Source organism: Synchiropus splendidus, chromosome 2 (assembly GCF_027744825.2).
Source record: "Synchiropus splendidus isolate RoL2022-P1 chromosome 2, RoL_Sspl_1.0, whole genome shotgun sequence".
Taxonomy (NCBI): Eukaryota; Metazoa; Chordata; class Actinopteri; order Syngnathiformes; family Callionymidae; genus Synchiropus; species Synchiropus splendidus.
The window spans coordinates 19373353-19387529 of NC_071335.1; the positions used below are offsets into that span (position 1 = coordinate 19373353).

The 14177-nt window shown below is 44.7% G+C and overlaps 2 protein-coding genes across 10 annotated transcripts; both read left to right on the plus strand.

Annotated features, from left to right (window-relative positions):
* The first annotated feature begins 200 nt into the window (after positions 1 to 200).
* Positions 201 to 10524, plus strand: LOC128753834 (interleukin enhancer-binding factor 3-like). 2 transcript variants are annotated; one of them, XM_053855958.1, is made up of 20 exons: positions 201 to 290; positions 1213 to 1344; positions 1491 to 1602; positions 1738 to 1928; positions 2000 to 2174; positions 2612 to 2744; positions 4041 to 4132; positions 5356 to 5451; positions 5531 to 5642; positions 5938 to 6035; positions 6253 to 6346; positions 6426 to 6563; positions 6706 to 6896; positions 6976 to 7089; positions 7320 to 7451; positions 7518 to 7673; positions 7742 to 7871; positions 7942 to 7980; positions 9757 to 10035; positions 10104 to 10524. In XM_053855958.1, the coding sequence occupies exons 1-20, from the start codon at positions 265 to 267 to the stop codon at positions 10193 to 10195; spliced, it is 2532 nt and encodes an 843-aa protein (XP_053711933.1). In that variant the 5' UTR covers positions 201 to 264; the 3' UTR covers positions 10196 to 10524. The 2 variants fall into 2 exon arrangements, with proteins under 2 accessions (XP_053711933.1, XP_053711934.1); XM_053855959.1 differs by lacking the exon at positions 201 to 290 and adding an exon at positions 753 to 842 and having other exon boundaries at positions 10104 to 10523.
* Positions 10525 to 10587: 63 nt separating this feature from the next.
* LOC128753835 (tartrate-resistant acid phosphatase type 5-like) lies at positions 10588 to 13326 on the plus strand. Of its 8 annotated transcripts, none has more exons than XM_053855965.1 (7): positions 10588 to 10974; positions 11076 to 11175; positions 11237 to 11327; positions 12067 to 12266; positions 12347 to 12471; positions 12536 to 12881; positions 12944 to 13326. In XM_053855965.1, exons 3-7 carry the CDS (start codon positions 11237 to 11239, stop codon positions 13187 to 13189), a joined length of 1008 nt encoding a protein of 335 aa, XP_053711940.1. In that variant the 5' UTR covers positions 10588 to 10974; positions 11076 to 11175; the 3' UTR covers positions 13190 to 13326. The 8 variants fall into 8 exon arrangements, with proteins under 8 accessions (XP_053711940.1, XP_053711941.1, XP_053711939.1 ...); XM_053855966.1 differs by having other exon boundaries at positions 11079 to 11175; XM_053855964.1 differs by having other exon boundaries at positions 10589 to 10974; positions 11034 to 11175.
* The last annotated feature ends 851 nt before the right edge of the window (positions 13327 to 14177 follow it).

Consider the following 14177-nt stretch of genomic DNA (forward strand, 5'->3'; position numbering starts at 1 on the left):
GTCAACCATTATCTTCCACAGGTGTGGAGGCGGAACGTGATGCACGTCTGGAAAAGCTTGAAAATCGATAAAGGAGGGTGGGTGTCAGCATATGCCTGATTCCTTTATGACAGCAAAATTGTTTTATTAAATCATTAAAGCGTCACATGACGTCACATAGACAGGTGCTGAATAACTACAGGTGAAAGGCATAAAAAGATGCAGCAGACACAAGTGAATAGTTGTGAAGTGAATTCTACTGCTTTAAAACCCACTGCTCAAATTATGGAAAGTGCTCGTCTGAATTCCAGGTAAGAGTCACATTCATTGAGGCAACACGTGATGAAAATCAATAACACAATTTGTATTTAAATGCAAAAGCTTGCAGGATAATGTTCAAGATGATCTTAAATTGAATTTTAGTGAAATATTAAATGAGTTTGGCCCATACACTCATATATTTTAAGTCAATGGTTTTTGCCAGGCTTTCCAGCAAGCATAATAAAATAATTTAATCTTTATTCTGTAGGCCTAAAATACACTACTATATATTCTATAATGGAGTCCTATAATAATACAAGGCTTTATAAGGCACTGCTTTTTAAGTATGCTTTATATGGGCTACACAAATGACATATAACAATGAATCAAAGATATTCTGCCACTAACGTCCAATCGTATTTGGTGGCATTATCGAATTGAAATAGACATTTCGTTGTTTCAAACCAGAGTGTAGTTGCAACGCCTTACCTCATGAGGCCAGTAAAGCGACATGTCCCTATTGACATTACATTCCCAAATTTAGAAGAAGTTGCTGCACTCCATGAAAAGGACGATATAATTCGTTTTATTTGCAAGAAAGGGTAGGATAAAAGACTCTTGTCGTCTGTTCAACAAACCAAATGCTTGTCGTTAAGATAGACATGCTGTGCTTTGCCTGGTGCGGCACAACGTTACGTGCTAACCCGTGTGTAGCATACGTGCTGGCTAGCTCAGCTCAGGTACAAATAGAAACACCGCAATGTGCTGTGGTCATTTGCTCATTGCACAGGGCAGAATTATGTGTTGTTTTGAATATATTCGGGGGCGTATTGTTGTCACAGATCATATTGTTGCTGCTGAGAAACACCCTACGCATGGCTACTACGCTGCTAAAATAAAACATGGATGAGGGAGGCTGCATCAGTCTCTGTCGGCGATGTTTTAAAATAGCGTCTTTCTTCGGTTCCACAGACGTCAGCTTGGTCGCGGAAGACGCAGGGAGATGTCGCACTTTTGGGATGAGCGACAGGCCTACGAGGAGCTTCTGTACTGGGACAGCTTGATCCAGCAGGGTCACCGCCTCTTACCAAAAGACTTCGCCAGGTGATGTTTGTCAACACATGTTGCTGACGTCTGAGTGTCCCTCTGATGTTCACTGTGTTGTTTTAGGGTTTAAAATAAAACGGTGCTCTGTGTGCAATATCAAAATATATTTCGTTAAAAAATATTTTTTGTTTTTATGGTTTCAGATATGATGAACTGCGGTATTGGTATGATTGTCTTTGCTATGAGGATGAGCTGAGAAAATACAATGACTACGTTGCAAGGATGGAGGAGTCACATGATATACGTCCACCAAAGGTTCCACTCAAAAAATCCTATCTATTGCTTCCATTTCATCTAAACATCTGCTTCATAAAATCTGAGTTACTGCTGTTTTTGTCAATCAATACATGGATTCATAAATGGTCTGACTCAACGTGACTTCTGTTCCAGGAGCCTAAGCCGATCCAGGTTAAGCAAGGGCCTTATGATCGGCGGGTGTTGTTCAAACACTCTGAAGTGTACCCCTCCACAGAAGAACTGGAAGCTGTGCAGACCATAGTGTCAGACGTGGAATGTGCCCTCAAGAATGTGTCCGACCAGATGGATAGAACCGATGTGAAAGTAAAAACAGAACCTGGAAGGTAGGGGAATGTTTTTATTTCTCACCCGTGTCACCTGTATGGAAGTTGAATTATATTTTTCCTGTTCATAGTAAAAGTCTGGAGAAGAAAGAACGTATTCTTCGGGGGGTCATGAGGGTCGGTTTGGTCGCCAAGGGTCTGCTGCTGAAAGGAGACAAGGACCTGGAGCTGGTGCTGCTGTGCTCCAACAAACCAACCACTCACTTGCTCACAGAAGTGGCTGAGAAGTTGACCACACAATTAGAGGTAGACGACCACAAACAAGTAGTCTCTTATTGCTTGCTCTATCTATTAAGTGATATATTGAGTTTACATGGACTTTAATGGTATATGTCAGTAGGTGTCGAACTGCAAAATACCATCCAAGTGGAAGCAGATCTTGAACATGATGAAGTTTCTTCTTCTGGTTTATTGTAATCCACAAGTTACTGTGACATAAAATAAACTGACATTTTCAGTTGCATTTCAATGTTCACTGAAAAAAATCAATGCAACAGTAAGCAGATACACGTCAGCCCGTTGTGATGAGTTCAACGTCGTACTTGTGCATGTCTCAACTGGCGGTTATTGAAGAATGTGTTTTGTCATGTTTGAATTACTTCAGAAGACATTATCGGCCCTGTTCTAGTTATGGACAAGATCTGAAGTGTAGTTATGTCATGTGGTATTCCTCTCTGCTCAAGTCTATTTCAGCTGGGTCATACGTTGTGAAAGAAAGTCAGAGCGACGGTGACATCATCGTGACGAGCACAAAGGAATCCCCCCTTGTTCTGACCATCCACCTCACGTCGCCTCTTGTCAGAGACTGTGCCGACGGTAGGTCTTTTAACTGCAACTACATTGTCGTGTCTTGAACTGTACTGCTCCGCTGACCTGCTGCCAGATACTAATGTGTGGCACATCAGATCCTAACTAGATCTCAGTGGAACAGAAACATGTTGGATTAATGCCAGTGAACATCACAGGAACAGCGGGTCTTCACTGGCATGAGACGTTTGCTGCACGTGTTGGTGGCAAAATCAGTAGTCACAAAATCATATTAGTGTCTTCTTCCTGAATTATTTTCATGTTTGTAATGAAGGCTTTTCAGGAATGACAAGCGCGAACTGCATGTGCTAATGCTAAATTGGTTCATTGGTACCAGCTGCAGCAAAAATGATCAGTAGTCCATGCAATTTGAAAAACAGTGAATAAGGGTAGTCCCAGATGTTTACTTTGCTTCCCCTCTTATATATTGGTGAAAGGCTGCATCAGTTTAGATTATGTTTTAGTCAGAGTCAGAGTTCATTTCATTTTCCGTCACAATCATGAACTAGTCATGTTAGTGAAGGGCTAAATCCTAACAGAGGAAATAACTAAACCTTGAGTTTACAGTTGCAGAGGAAGAGGATTAAGGGGAGTGGGGCTCACCGGAAAAGGGGACATGGAGAGTGTGGCAAGCAAGTCCATGAGCAATCTGAGGTGATCAAACTTGAGCTGTTGAGGGAGCAGGGCCTAAGGATGAGAATTGTCTTGGCTAAGATTTGTTGTTGTGTAATGTAAGTTTGTGTTGTAATTTTGCTTTCACTTAAAACAGATAGGTATTTCAGCTTAAAAAAAATCACAGTCAAAAATAAATTGTTCATTGGGAAAATTCTGTGCAGTGTAGAAAATGAGATTCAACCTCGCCTCTCACTCAGTCACACAAGTAAGTCCTGATTCCTATCAGTTCTCATGATCAATTTTGCTGCAGAGTGGTGCAGAGCACACAGCTCTCCATGTTTGTGATTGACAGTTAATTGCCCTCTAGTTTGTCAAGTTTTTTTAGGAGTGCTGGACCTTTGACCAACTGGATACACTGTCTCAGAAGTGGGAGAGCAGCAAACCCAAGCTTCACAGAGAGAAGGGGAACATATTTAGTCACCCCCATAGTTGCTTTGGAACCAGACAGCACATACTTCATTGTTACACCCGAGCAGATCCGTATTCAGGGGAAACAAGAGCAGTAATTCTGGCCCCCTTCCCTCGCTGCTGATGGTTTGTGGCGGGCTGCGACTCCCTGAGCTGCAAGACAGATCCGAGAACCCCTTGGTCAAACTGTACCTGTTTCTTCTTACCTACCCTCGTCAATAGAATCGCAAACTGCCGACGATCCTCTGGATGTTCTGGACAGGCAGAAATGCCTAGCTGCCTTGGCGTCTCTCCGCCACGCCAAGTGGTTCCAGGTTTGGATTCACGTCATTATCTATTCGCTGGTTTTGCTTTCTATTGAGTTTTTTTTCCCCACACATTTGGAGAGAAAGAAGACATTTATTTTCGGCTCCCCGCTAAAGTCGCTCTTATCTCATCCAACTTTTTTACCTTGACTTACTATCCAGCTGTCCAGTTGGTGATGATGCTGTCGTATCTTCATTGGTCAGTAACAGAACCTTCACACTGGCTGCTGATTTACTGCCTGTTTTCCATTCCATTTTTTATCCTGGTGATCTTTTGCTTCGCATAACTGTCGCATATTTATTGTTGTACCGTAACAAATGTAACGGAATATAATCTGGAGATATTAGTTGCATTCATAGTTCAGCACTTACACCGGTTTAACTTCAGTATTGGTTTGCTGTTTTGAAATTTTGAATTTGTGTGTGTACGTATGCCCAGTATTACAAGTGACTTGCTTTAGCCAGCACATAATGATGAAACACAACAACAAACAAGCCAGATCCATCATTCGACTTTTTTTTTTACCTTTTATTTATGTGTTTACAGATGCACTAGACAACAACCTTCATTTTGCTAGTTAAGTCAGTAGCTACAACCTAAGTTTGCTGACTTATGACAAGTTCAGACAAGAAATGAAAAAACCCTGTGCCTTGTACAATTTAAAAATGCTTAACAAAAAGACTATTCATAATGACCGAAATTAGTTGTTATAAATTGTTTGTTGTTTGGATTGACATCAACTCAAACAGGCTTGACCACGAAGCATCTGCAACTTTGTGAGCTCTTTAGTTGGTCCCCAGCTGTTGACCCTCTCATGCTGCAAATCTGTTGACAGTAGGTCTTTTCAAGGTCTATGAGCTCAAGTGCAGAATCCACGTGAAGGATGAAAACAAATTCACTACATCTGCTGTCGGGTTTTAGAAACTTGACAACCATATTTGTCTCCCTTTACTGAACCTGAATTCATAGATTTTGAAACGCCATGCAAAGATGGTTGAGCCCAGCAGCAGTTGATGCAGTCAGTGTGAAATAATATCTGAATTATTGTGAGCTGACAAATTCATCATACTTATGTTATTTTTATTTGTGCAAATTAAGAAAAAAAACTGGTAAATGATGTGTCTCAATAATTGCCTAATATAACTTCAAATCTTGTTTTATTTAACTGTTTTGTTGTTTTGTGTGTGTTAACATCTGAAGCACCTTGAACCCACCTTTTCTGTGTCTTCAGGCTAAAGTGAATAAACTGACATCTGCCATCGTCGTGATCCGGATATTAAGGGACATGTGTGAAAGAAGCCCCTCTTGGGCTCCTGTTTCTGGATGGGTGAGGAGACCTGACTTGGTTTTGCTGCTCTCCTCCATCAGAGCTTTGAAGTCATGGAGTCCTCGTGATCTCTTCACAGCTGCTAGAGCTGCTCGTGGAAAGGGCCATCAGTACGTCTGATAGGCCGATGGGAGTCGGCGAGTCGTTCCGCAGGGTGTTGGAGTGCATTGCCTCTGGAATCCTTTTACAAGGTGAGCTCTGAGGTTATTACAGATCCGGTCACTTCTAAACCCAATTCATGGTCTTCCGTGGTGGCCTTGGATTTTTGTTGCCCCTGTCATAATTCCTGTTTTAATCCCTGCATGTTGTGTAAGTGTATTGTAAAATAGACTTATGTAACCATTAAGCCTGAGTTTGTGTTGGTTTTGAATTTTGGCAAAATCACAAAAAGACTCTCATGACCCGACCTCGGATAACGGGGAAAAAAATGATTGAGTTGTGCAGTGGTCGCTGATGAAGCTAAACAACTTTGTTCTTTGTTATTAGGGGGGCCTGGTATTAAAGATCCTTGTGAGAAGGAACCTGTGGATGCGTCCGATGTTCTGACTCTTCAGCAGCGTGAAGATGTCACCCAACAGGCTCAGGTAAAACAAACTGAAATATCCTCTTTCATATGCAGACTAGTGGATGTCGCTGGTTTGTTGCGCTAATATTGTTGCTACTTTAAATTTGACATTCAGGGAAGAAAGCAAGGTGTGAGTCGAGATGAAAATGATCAGCTTTCATCTAGTACCGTCCTGAATGTATGATCAGAAGGATGTGCTAATAAACAGCTTTACGTTTTTATTCTATTTCCCCTAGATTGCCTTGAGGCTGTGTGCTTTTGGCCAGGTGTACAAAGTGCTGGGACTGGACCCGAAGGTCGTTCGAGCTGGGAAGCCCTACTCACCTGGCGGTAACTGACTTCTCCTGCTTCATCACCAAATGGTTTCTTTTTGCGAACTTAACGTCACTTCTGACTGTGTGTTAAGCAGACCAGATCCCACCTGCCGGATTCTCCAGCACGCCTTCGAAAAGACGCTTCACAGAGGAGACTGCTGATGAGGAGGACCATCTCGATGGCAAACAGAAGAAGTTTTTTAAGTTCCAGAAGCGTTTTCCAAGGAAATCATGTAAGTCTATGCCATGAGAGATCCTTTATGTCTTGTAAATGTGGAGGTGTTGAAGGTCAAAGATCAAAATAGTGACATTTCTTCATGCATACAGGAAGCAGCTCCCTCTTCTTTCCTCTCATCTGTTTCTGTGTTTCTCCAGTAAGCGACGATGTCAACTTGAACGCAGTGATGCGTCTTAACCAATACAGACCCGGACTGGAATACCGCCTGATATCTCAGACAGGTCCGGTTCATGAGCCGGTTTTCAAAATGGCTGTGGACTTGAATGGAAAAACGTACGAGGCCACCGGACCGTCCAAGCGTGCGTCCAAGCTCAATGTGGCGATAAAGGTGAGAACCCAAAGATGATTTCCTCCGTGACTCACAGTTTTATCTAAACTGCAGTATTGTCCCTCTGATTGTTTCACAGGTTCTGCAGGATCTGGGTCTTCCAACTGGTGTAGAAACCAAGACAGAGTCGGCAAATGTTGCTAAAGAAGGACAGGAATCTGCGAAACCTGCTGCTGCTGGAGCCTCAGAAGACGTAAGTGTGTTGACCCGATAACCCCCACCAATCTATCAGTCATGGTTAGGTGGTACTGGTGCTTGTGTGCTTCACTGAAGTGTCAACTTTCTGCGAATGCAACAAGATGTTTAAGCCATGAAGTCTGCTGCTTGATGGGAAAAGTATTTAATGATATGTCTGCCAGTTTTGGAGTCTTCCAAATGACAGTTCAGAGCTGTAAAGATGGACTTTGGACTTTCTCTGTGCAGGCTGGCCAGAATCCCATCCTGACCAAAAACGGAAAGAACCCTGTAATGGAGCTGAACGAGAAGCGCCGCAGCCTGAAGTATGAACTGTCTGCAGAGACGGGCGGCTCTCATGAAAAGTGCTTTGTCATGGAGGTGAGACAGAATCCACAGTTGTGTCACCATAGATCAACACTTAATAGTCTTCATCTGTTTCTTCAGGTTGAGGTGGATGGACAGAAGTTTAAAGGGCGGGGCTCAAATAAGAAGGAGGCAAAAGCCTACGCTGCACTGGCGGCTCTAGAAAAGCTCTTCCCAGACAACGGAAATACATCAGAATCTAGCAAGAACAAGAAGAAGATGACCTACACTGACATGGTAGTGGTGTCGTAATATTTCATACATGTCACTTATGTGACAATAATTCACCAACTCTGCCCTGACAGCACATCCCGGGGTTTGGCACCATCCGTGGGATCCCTTCAGACTCAGGGTCCCGGGGCTGGGGTCATGGACGGGGCTGGGGATGGGGCAGAGGACGGCAGTATTCGTCTTCAGGACCTTCATACAACAAAAGTAGGAGATATTCCTGGCTCAACGTCGTCTTGCAAACACCAGACATTAATTTCCTGTTTTATTTTGAAAGCCAATTACAGTTACGAGAGCAAGACTGGCTCTGGCTATCGTGAGTATCACCTGTCTGTCCCCTGTCCATGACTCACATGTCCTGCCACAACACACTCAGAGTGTGAGTCACATGTCATGTTTGTGGAAAACAATGCAGAGGGAAACATTGTACTGGAATATCTATCGACTGTTGATGGAGTTAAAGTAGCTGCAATAATTGCTTGATGTTTGACATATTAAACTTCAACATGAGTAAACTGTGAGGTCCCAACAAAACCCCTGCAGTTGACCTCAGTGGCCGTGCAAGACAGTTGTCCAACACAAGGCCCTTGTTGTTTTGATGGCCAGTGTGAACTCTAATACAAAAATGAACTTTATATCATTTTAATCTAGACACATTTTATATACCTCTTCAAGGTGGCAAAAATAGAAAAACCTTGCTGAATGCAGCAATTATTCTGTCAAAAGGACAAGTGAAAAACATTTAATTTGATATGAGACGTGGCAGGTGAATCTCTAGAGATTGTGCTATGTCCGTGAAATATTTGAGACAGAGAGCACTGCATTTATGAAAGTTTCCACTCCGGATGTTTTCAAAAGTTTCAGATTCAGGTGGCTAACAAACGCTGCACCCGACTCCAAAACGGCGACGGATCCTGTTGCTTCCATTTCCGCGTAAATGACACATGAGAAAGGCTGGTCATCTAACACGGTGAAATAAATGATTATTTCTTAACGTTCCAAATGTCACACTCGGACCGGCGGGTGTTACTAAGCATCAGCGGCGCTAACAGCCTGCTGCTGAGGAACCAGCGATCTCACTTTCATGAGCCTATATCAAATCCAGCAAATGGAAGATAGCTGGGGTGTTTGCTTCACACTAATATTTGTCTCCAGTAATTAAAAGGAAGACCAGTCGATCTGCACGGTGACACTTTTAAATCGATTCCTAGAGAGACCTGGCCTAGAACCAGTGTAAACAAACAGAGTCACACACGACACAACAGTGGGATTAGGTGATTATCACCCAGGGCAGCAACACGATCTGATTGCACCTAATTCTCTGTTTCCTTGCTCTGTATTCCTCTGGAGTTACTTGATCTGTCAATTTGAACTCCTTCTGTACACGGTCGACATTGAGCGGCTGAGGTTGCCGCTCGTGTGTAGACTCACAAATGTGTGGGCAGAAGTCCCTGAATTGGTTTATAAATAAAGATCAGCGCGTGAGCGACGTGTGCAGTTGCAGATAGGGAACAGTGAAGTTAGCTGATACAGTACTATAACTAAAAACAATGACTGCATTCCTTTAGAAACACGTTTAAACATTTAAAGTGGTTATAGCAGGTGACTATTTTATCTTAACCTCATGAACTGTTAACAATTTCGGGAAGATGGAGTTGAGTCAAACAGGACTAAACCAGGAAGGAAGGAAAGAAGAGCTCGAAGGGTTTTATAGCAGAAGATGAACTTCAGCATTATCTTAAAAATGGGACATAGCATCAGACAAGTTATCGCAAAGATTGCTCAGATTCATTGCTATAGACAGTGGCCCTAATACGGAGCCTTGGGGAACACCCTCCACAACATGAAGGGAAGCAGAAGACCAGACAGCGTTTGCGCAGCGCGCAGAAGTTTGTGGAGTCTTCGTGACTTTCATGGTGGACAGTGAGTTTCATGATATTAGGGGCGGAGTATCACAAGCCTCCTGTTGCAGACTGTTTAATAAAAATGCTGTTTCTTTTCTGGTCACCATTTGTGTCCTTTAATGGCTGCCTCACTAGTTATTAGTCCCACGGAGGAAGCTGAGGGCTTCAACATCCACCTTTGCTTCTAGACAAACTCTTCACCAACAATGGAGCAGACAACAGCGGGCACACCGAAGGTTACGGCACTTACTACCCGGAGAGCAGCACCTCTGAAAAGTCCAAGGACAACACGACAGCAAGTTACCAGTCCGTCACTTCTTCTGCCGACCAGCAGAGTCCCTACAGCTATGGCTATGGCGAAGAGAAGAAGAAGCAGCTGACCCAAACTCAGAGTCAGGGAGGAGCCTACTCGTACAGCACGGCGTACCCTGCCTCTGTGACAGGGGCGCAGGGCTACAACGCCTACGGTACGTCCCGCAGTAGCAAGTCTCAGTCCTTCTGTAATTCACAGACTAAATGAAATGTCTCGCCACAGGTTGGGGAAGTCAGTCGTCATGGACCAATCAGCAGGGTTACGCGTCAGTCCCGGGCGCCGCAGCTCAAAACCAGGGTTCTTTCTACGGATGAAACCTTTCACTCTCCTGGTCCAGCTTTTCATTTCAGGAGGAGATGGTTGATACTACTGTTTGTTTGCTCTTGTTGTGTAACCGTTTGTCTTTGAGTCAGGCATATATATACATATAAATATATATATATATATATTAAACATGTCTTTTTGAAATTGATTTTTTTGTGTGTTTGATTCATATTTTTGTGCGATTACAATTCAAGCCTCTTCAAAAACATAAATCGCTAATTCTTCTTAGGTGGTGAAAGGGCCTTAGTACTTAGCACTCAAAACTGGACACTAGCAGAGAAATGTTTTTCACTTTTTTGTGAAACTGCAGGCAACACTCAAGCTTGTTTGACATTCAAACCTTGGCCAACTTAAACCTGAGGTCGTAATGTTGTGGTTGATGGTGTTGGTTTAACACCGTGCAAAATTGGCGCCTTGTCCCTTTAAAAAGGGTTTGCATGTCTGTCAATCGAGCGAGTCAGAGTGGCCAGTAATTCGCTGACTAAGACTTTCCTGTCGTGTTTTCTCACCAGCCTGTGAGGAAGCGAAATAAAGAGGCTTTGTGGCAAACATGAGTTTATCTCTGGAAATGGGGTGCACAACAGGAACTAGAAAACAGGAACTGGACAGAGGTGTCTGGACAGCAGCTATTATAGTAGCCATAGTGGGTCAGGAGACTGAGTCAGGGTGTGAGCTGGGATCATGTGCCGGACTCTGGGCTGGTCCCTCTGCTGCGGGCTGATAAAAGACTGAGGTGGAGCTCAACCAGGACGCACAGCCCCGAACCCAAGTGAGTGTTTCTGACTTCCATTTCTGCTGCAACTCCTTTCTTGACACTCTTTGCTCTAGGAATGTGTGGAATGACCTTTGACCTGCTCTGCTTCTGATCAGCAGCAACCAGCTGCAGCTGGGTGACCACAGCACAAACAGGTGAGGTTTCAACAGAGAGGTCTTCCTGCCAGTAGGTGGAGGAAGCGGAAGATTACACAGTGTGAGTTTGACTTCTCTCTGGTGCGTTTGGAGTTGTTCTCAGGTTTGGTTTGTTCCCACAGATGGAGCTCAGACTGGTGTCCGTCCTGATGGCGGCCATCCCTGTGGCCTTCTGCTTCCCCACGGCTTTCCAAGACCTGGAGGGAGCCGCCAGTGAGTATCTCATCATCGTATTTGAGAGGGGTCACTTTTTTTTCCATTCACAACAAGCTCACTGAGCTAACACAAAGCTTTTGTAATGAGTCATGTCATCACTTTAGCAACCCACCAAGGAACTGAGCACTACTCTCACTGCGACAAATATTTTATAAGATAATGTGGAGGTGCATTGTTTGGTTTATAAAATAACTCAACTTTGACTTTTTCCATCCTCTTGGTGATTTGTTTTTTACACAGTGCTGTTGCCCTACATCCATTTATTTTTTAGCTGACCTTTGTGTAGCATTATAAATTTCATTGCATGCTGTCAGGTCAGTTAGACTGCAGGTGGCACTAGAGCTGAATATCAAGACCTCAGCTGAAACTTCAGAAAACCACCACCCTTTCTTTACCTCTGTCCAAGTTTAGTCGCCATGTTGCTGTAACCCGTCCATCCCCATATGAAGGTTTGCTGCTGTTCTGTTGTAAACAATTCAGAAATACACTGATGTTTCATGATCTAATGTCTGTTTTGACTTTCAGTTCATAAATTATTGAACACATTCTGAATGAAGTCATGTATTTGGAGTTGGTGAATCAGAGTAAAAAATGATGAACTGAGGTGAAGAAGAGGGTGCAGGCAGGGTGGAGAAGCTTTATAGGGCTCTCAAACTGGAGCAGGATACGGAAGGGGAAGACAGCCGATGCGAATAGGTGTGACTCGGGAGGATGATCTAGATTTCTCCATCGACAGAGAACAGGACCTCCATAAAGTTCTTGGCTGTGGGGGACTGGGGCGGGGTGCCGTACCCACCCTACATCACTGCGGTGCAGAAGGCCACTGCCCGGGAAATGAGTAGGATAGCTGCGCAGATGGGAACCGACTTTGTTCTGTCCCTTGGCGACAACTTCTACTACAGTGGCGTGGACAGTGTGGACTCCCCACGGTTTAAGGTCAGCTCAGTATCCCTCGTGACCCTGGAGGTGTTCTGAGAATCGGATGTTCTGTGGTGACTTGTCTGCTCTGAACTCAGGACACGTTTGAGATGGTCTACACAGCGAAGTCTCTCCAGGTGCCTTGGTATGTGCTGGCTGGGAATCATGACCACGCTGGGAACGTTAGAGCTCAGATCGAGTACAGCAAGAAGTCTGACCGATGGTGAGGAGCTTGGCCTTTCTTCCGCTCTTGCTGTCGCTTTACTCTTCCTCTGGCCGTGCATCAGGAGGTTTCCTGGCTACTACTACGAGCTGAACTTCCGCATCCCGAGCACAAACAAGACCCTGACCATCATCATGCTGGACACAGTGCTGCTGTGTGGGAACTCTCTGGACTACCTGGACGAGAAGCCGCGAGGGCCGCTGCGCGCTGTGGACGCCAACCGCCAGCTGACCTGGCTGCAGCAGCGGCTGGCTCAGAACAAAGCGGACTTCCTGCTGGTGGCCGGTCACTACCCGGTGTGGTCCGTGTCCGAACACGGTCCCACCGAGTGCCTCCTGCGAAGGCTTCGCCCCCTGCTGTTGAAGTACAAAGTCACCGCGTTCCTCTGTGGGCATGACCACAACCTACAGGTAAGTGCTGACCAGGCACTTTTCTTTCAATCCGGATTTGACCGGCTCCTTCTCCTCCTCAGTACATTGAAGAGTTGGACGTGGGCTACATTGTCAGCGGCGCTGGAAACTTCCTGGACCCCGACGTCCGACACTGGAACCGCGTTCCGAAAGACTCTGTGAAGTTCTTCACCGGTCAAGCGTCCACACTGGGCGGGTTTGTCCACGCCGAGGTCACAAAAGACAAGATGATAGTGACCTTCCTCCAGGCCAAAGGAACCTCCCTGTACCGCACCGTCCTCTCCCCGCGGGACAGAGATGCTCTCTAACGCACCAGATGCCCTCCAGATATGAAGCCTAGTCACCAATCCAGTCTTAGCAATGCCTGTTTTTAAACCCAGATTTTAAATTTGATTTTGTGTCACAAGAATAAATATGTCGTTTTTAAGTGTTCAGCAGCAACTTTTCTGGTTTCGTAAAACATTTCGACGGAATCAAGCATTCATTCTCATTCGGGGGTTTAAAAGTCCGAGCCAGTGATGCAGGTCCCTCTTCAAAATCCAGTCATTAAATATTCATCCTGGTGTGCGAAGGCTGCAGCAATTCTTCAGTATGGAGGCGTGATCTTGTGTAAATCTCCTACTCCCTTTTAGAAAGAGGCCTCTGATGGCCTGGAGAGGTCGTGACCTTCACGGTCATTATATATAAACCACATGACTTGCCAGAAGAGCTTTAACCTGAGTGGCAGACACTGATACCAAGTTAATCCAGGCCGAGCGATGGCTCACCAGTGGGACCTGTTAGAGGGACTCGTGCTGTTACCAGCCACGTGTTTGAACCTGCATTCTCATGATGCTGAGGATCGGTACCACGTCACCCGGACTGTGTCCGGTATAAATAGAAAAGCTGCTTAGGTATTTGCGTGAAAACAAGTTCCGATCATACTTTTGTGGAATTGTCCATCATGAAAAGAGCATTGTTTATAGAAGCAACACTATTGTGGGTTGCTGTTTTCTTCTTCCACTGTGCACTCCTGTTTCCTCCCACGGGCCAAAAACGATGTTCACAGCAGATTCAAAGTCAAAGTACAGCTGACTCTTTGTGTGTCACAGCTTTAAAGTGTTGTGGCCGACATGTTTTTTGGTTGACGATTTTAATTTAACCAATTAAAAGTCTGATTTTACAGTGACAAGAGGGAGAATCATCTACAAACGGGAGAAGTGAATTGGTAGCAGTCACAGGGATTCACAACGAGCACCGCTGAAGGATCTGCTAGACAAGACACAACAGAGACTCGGCCTCTCTGATCTGCTCCGA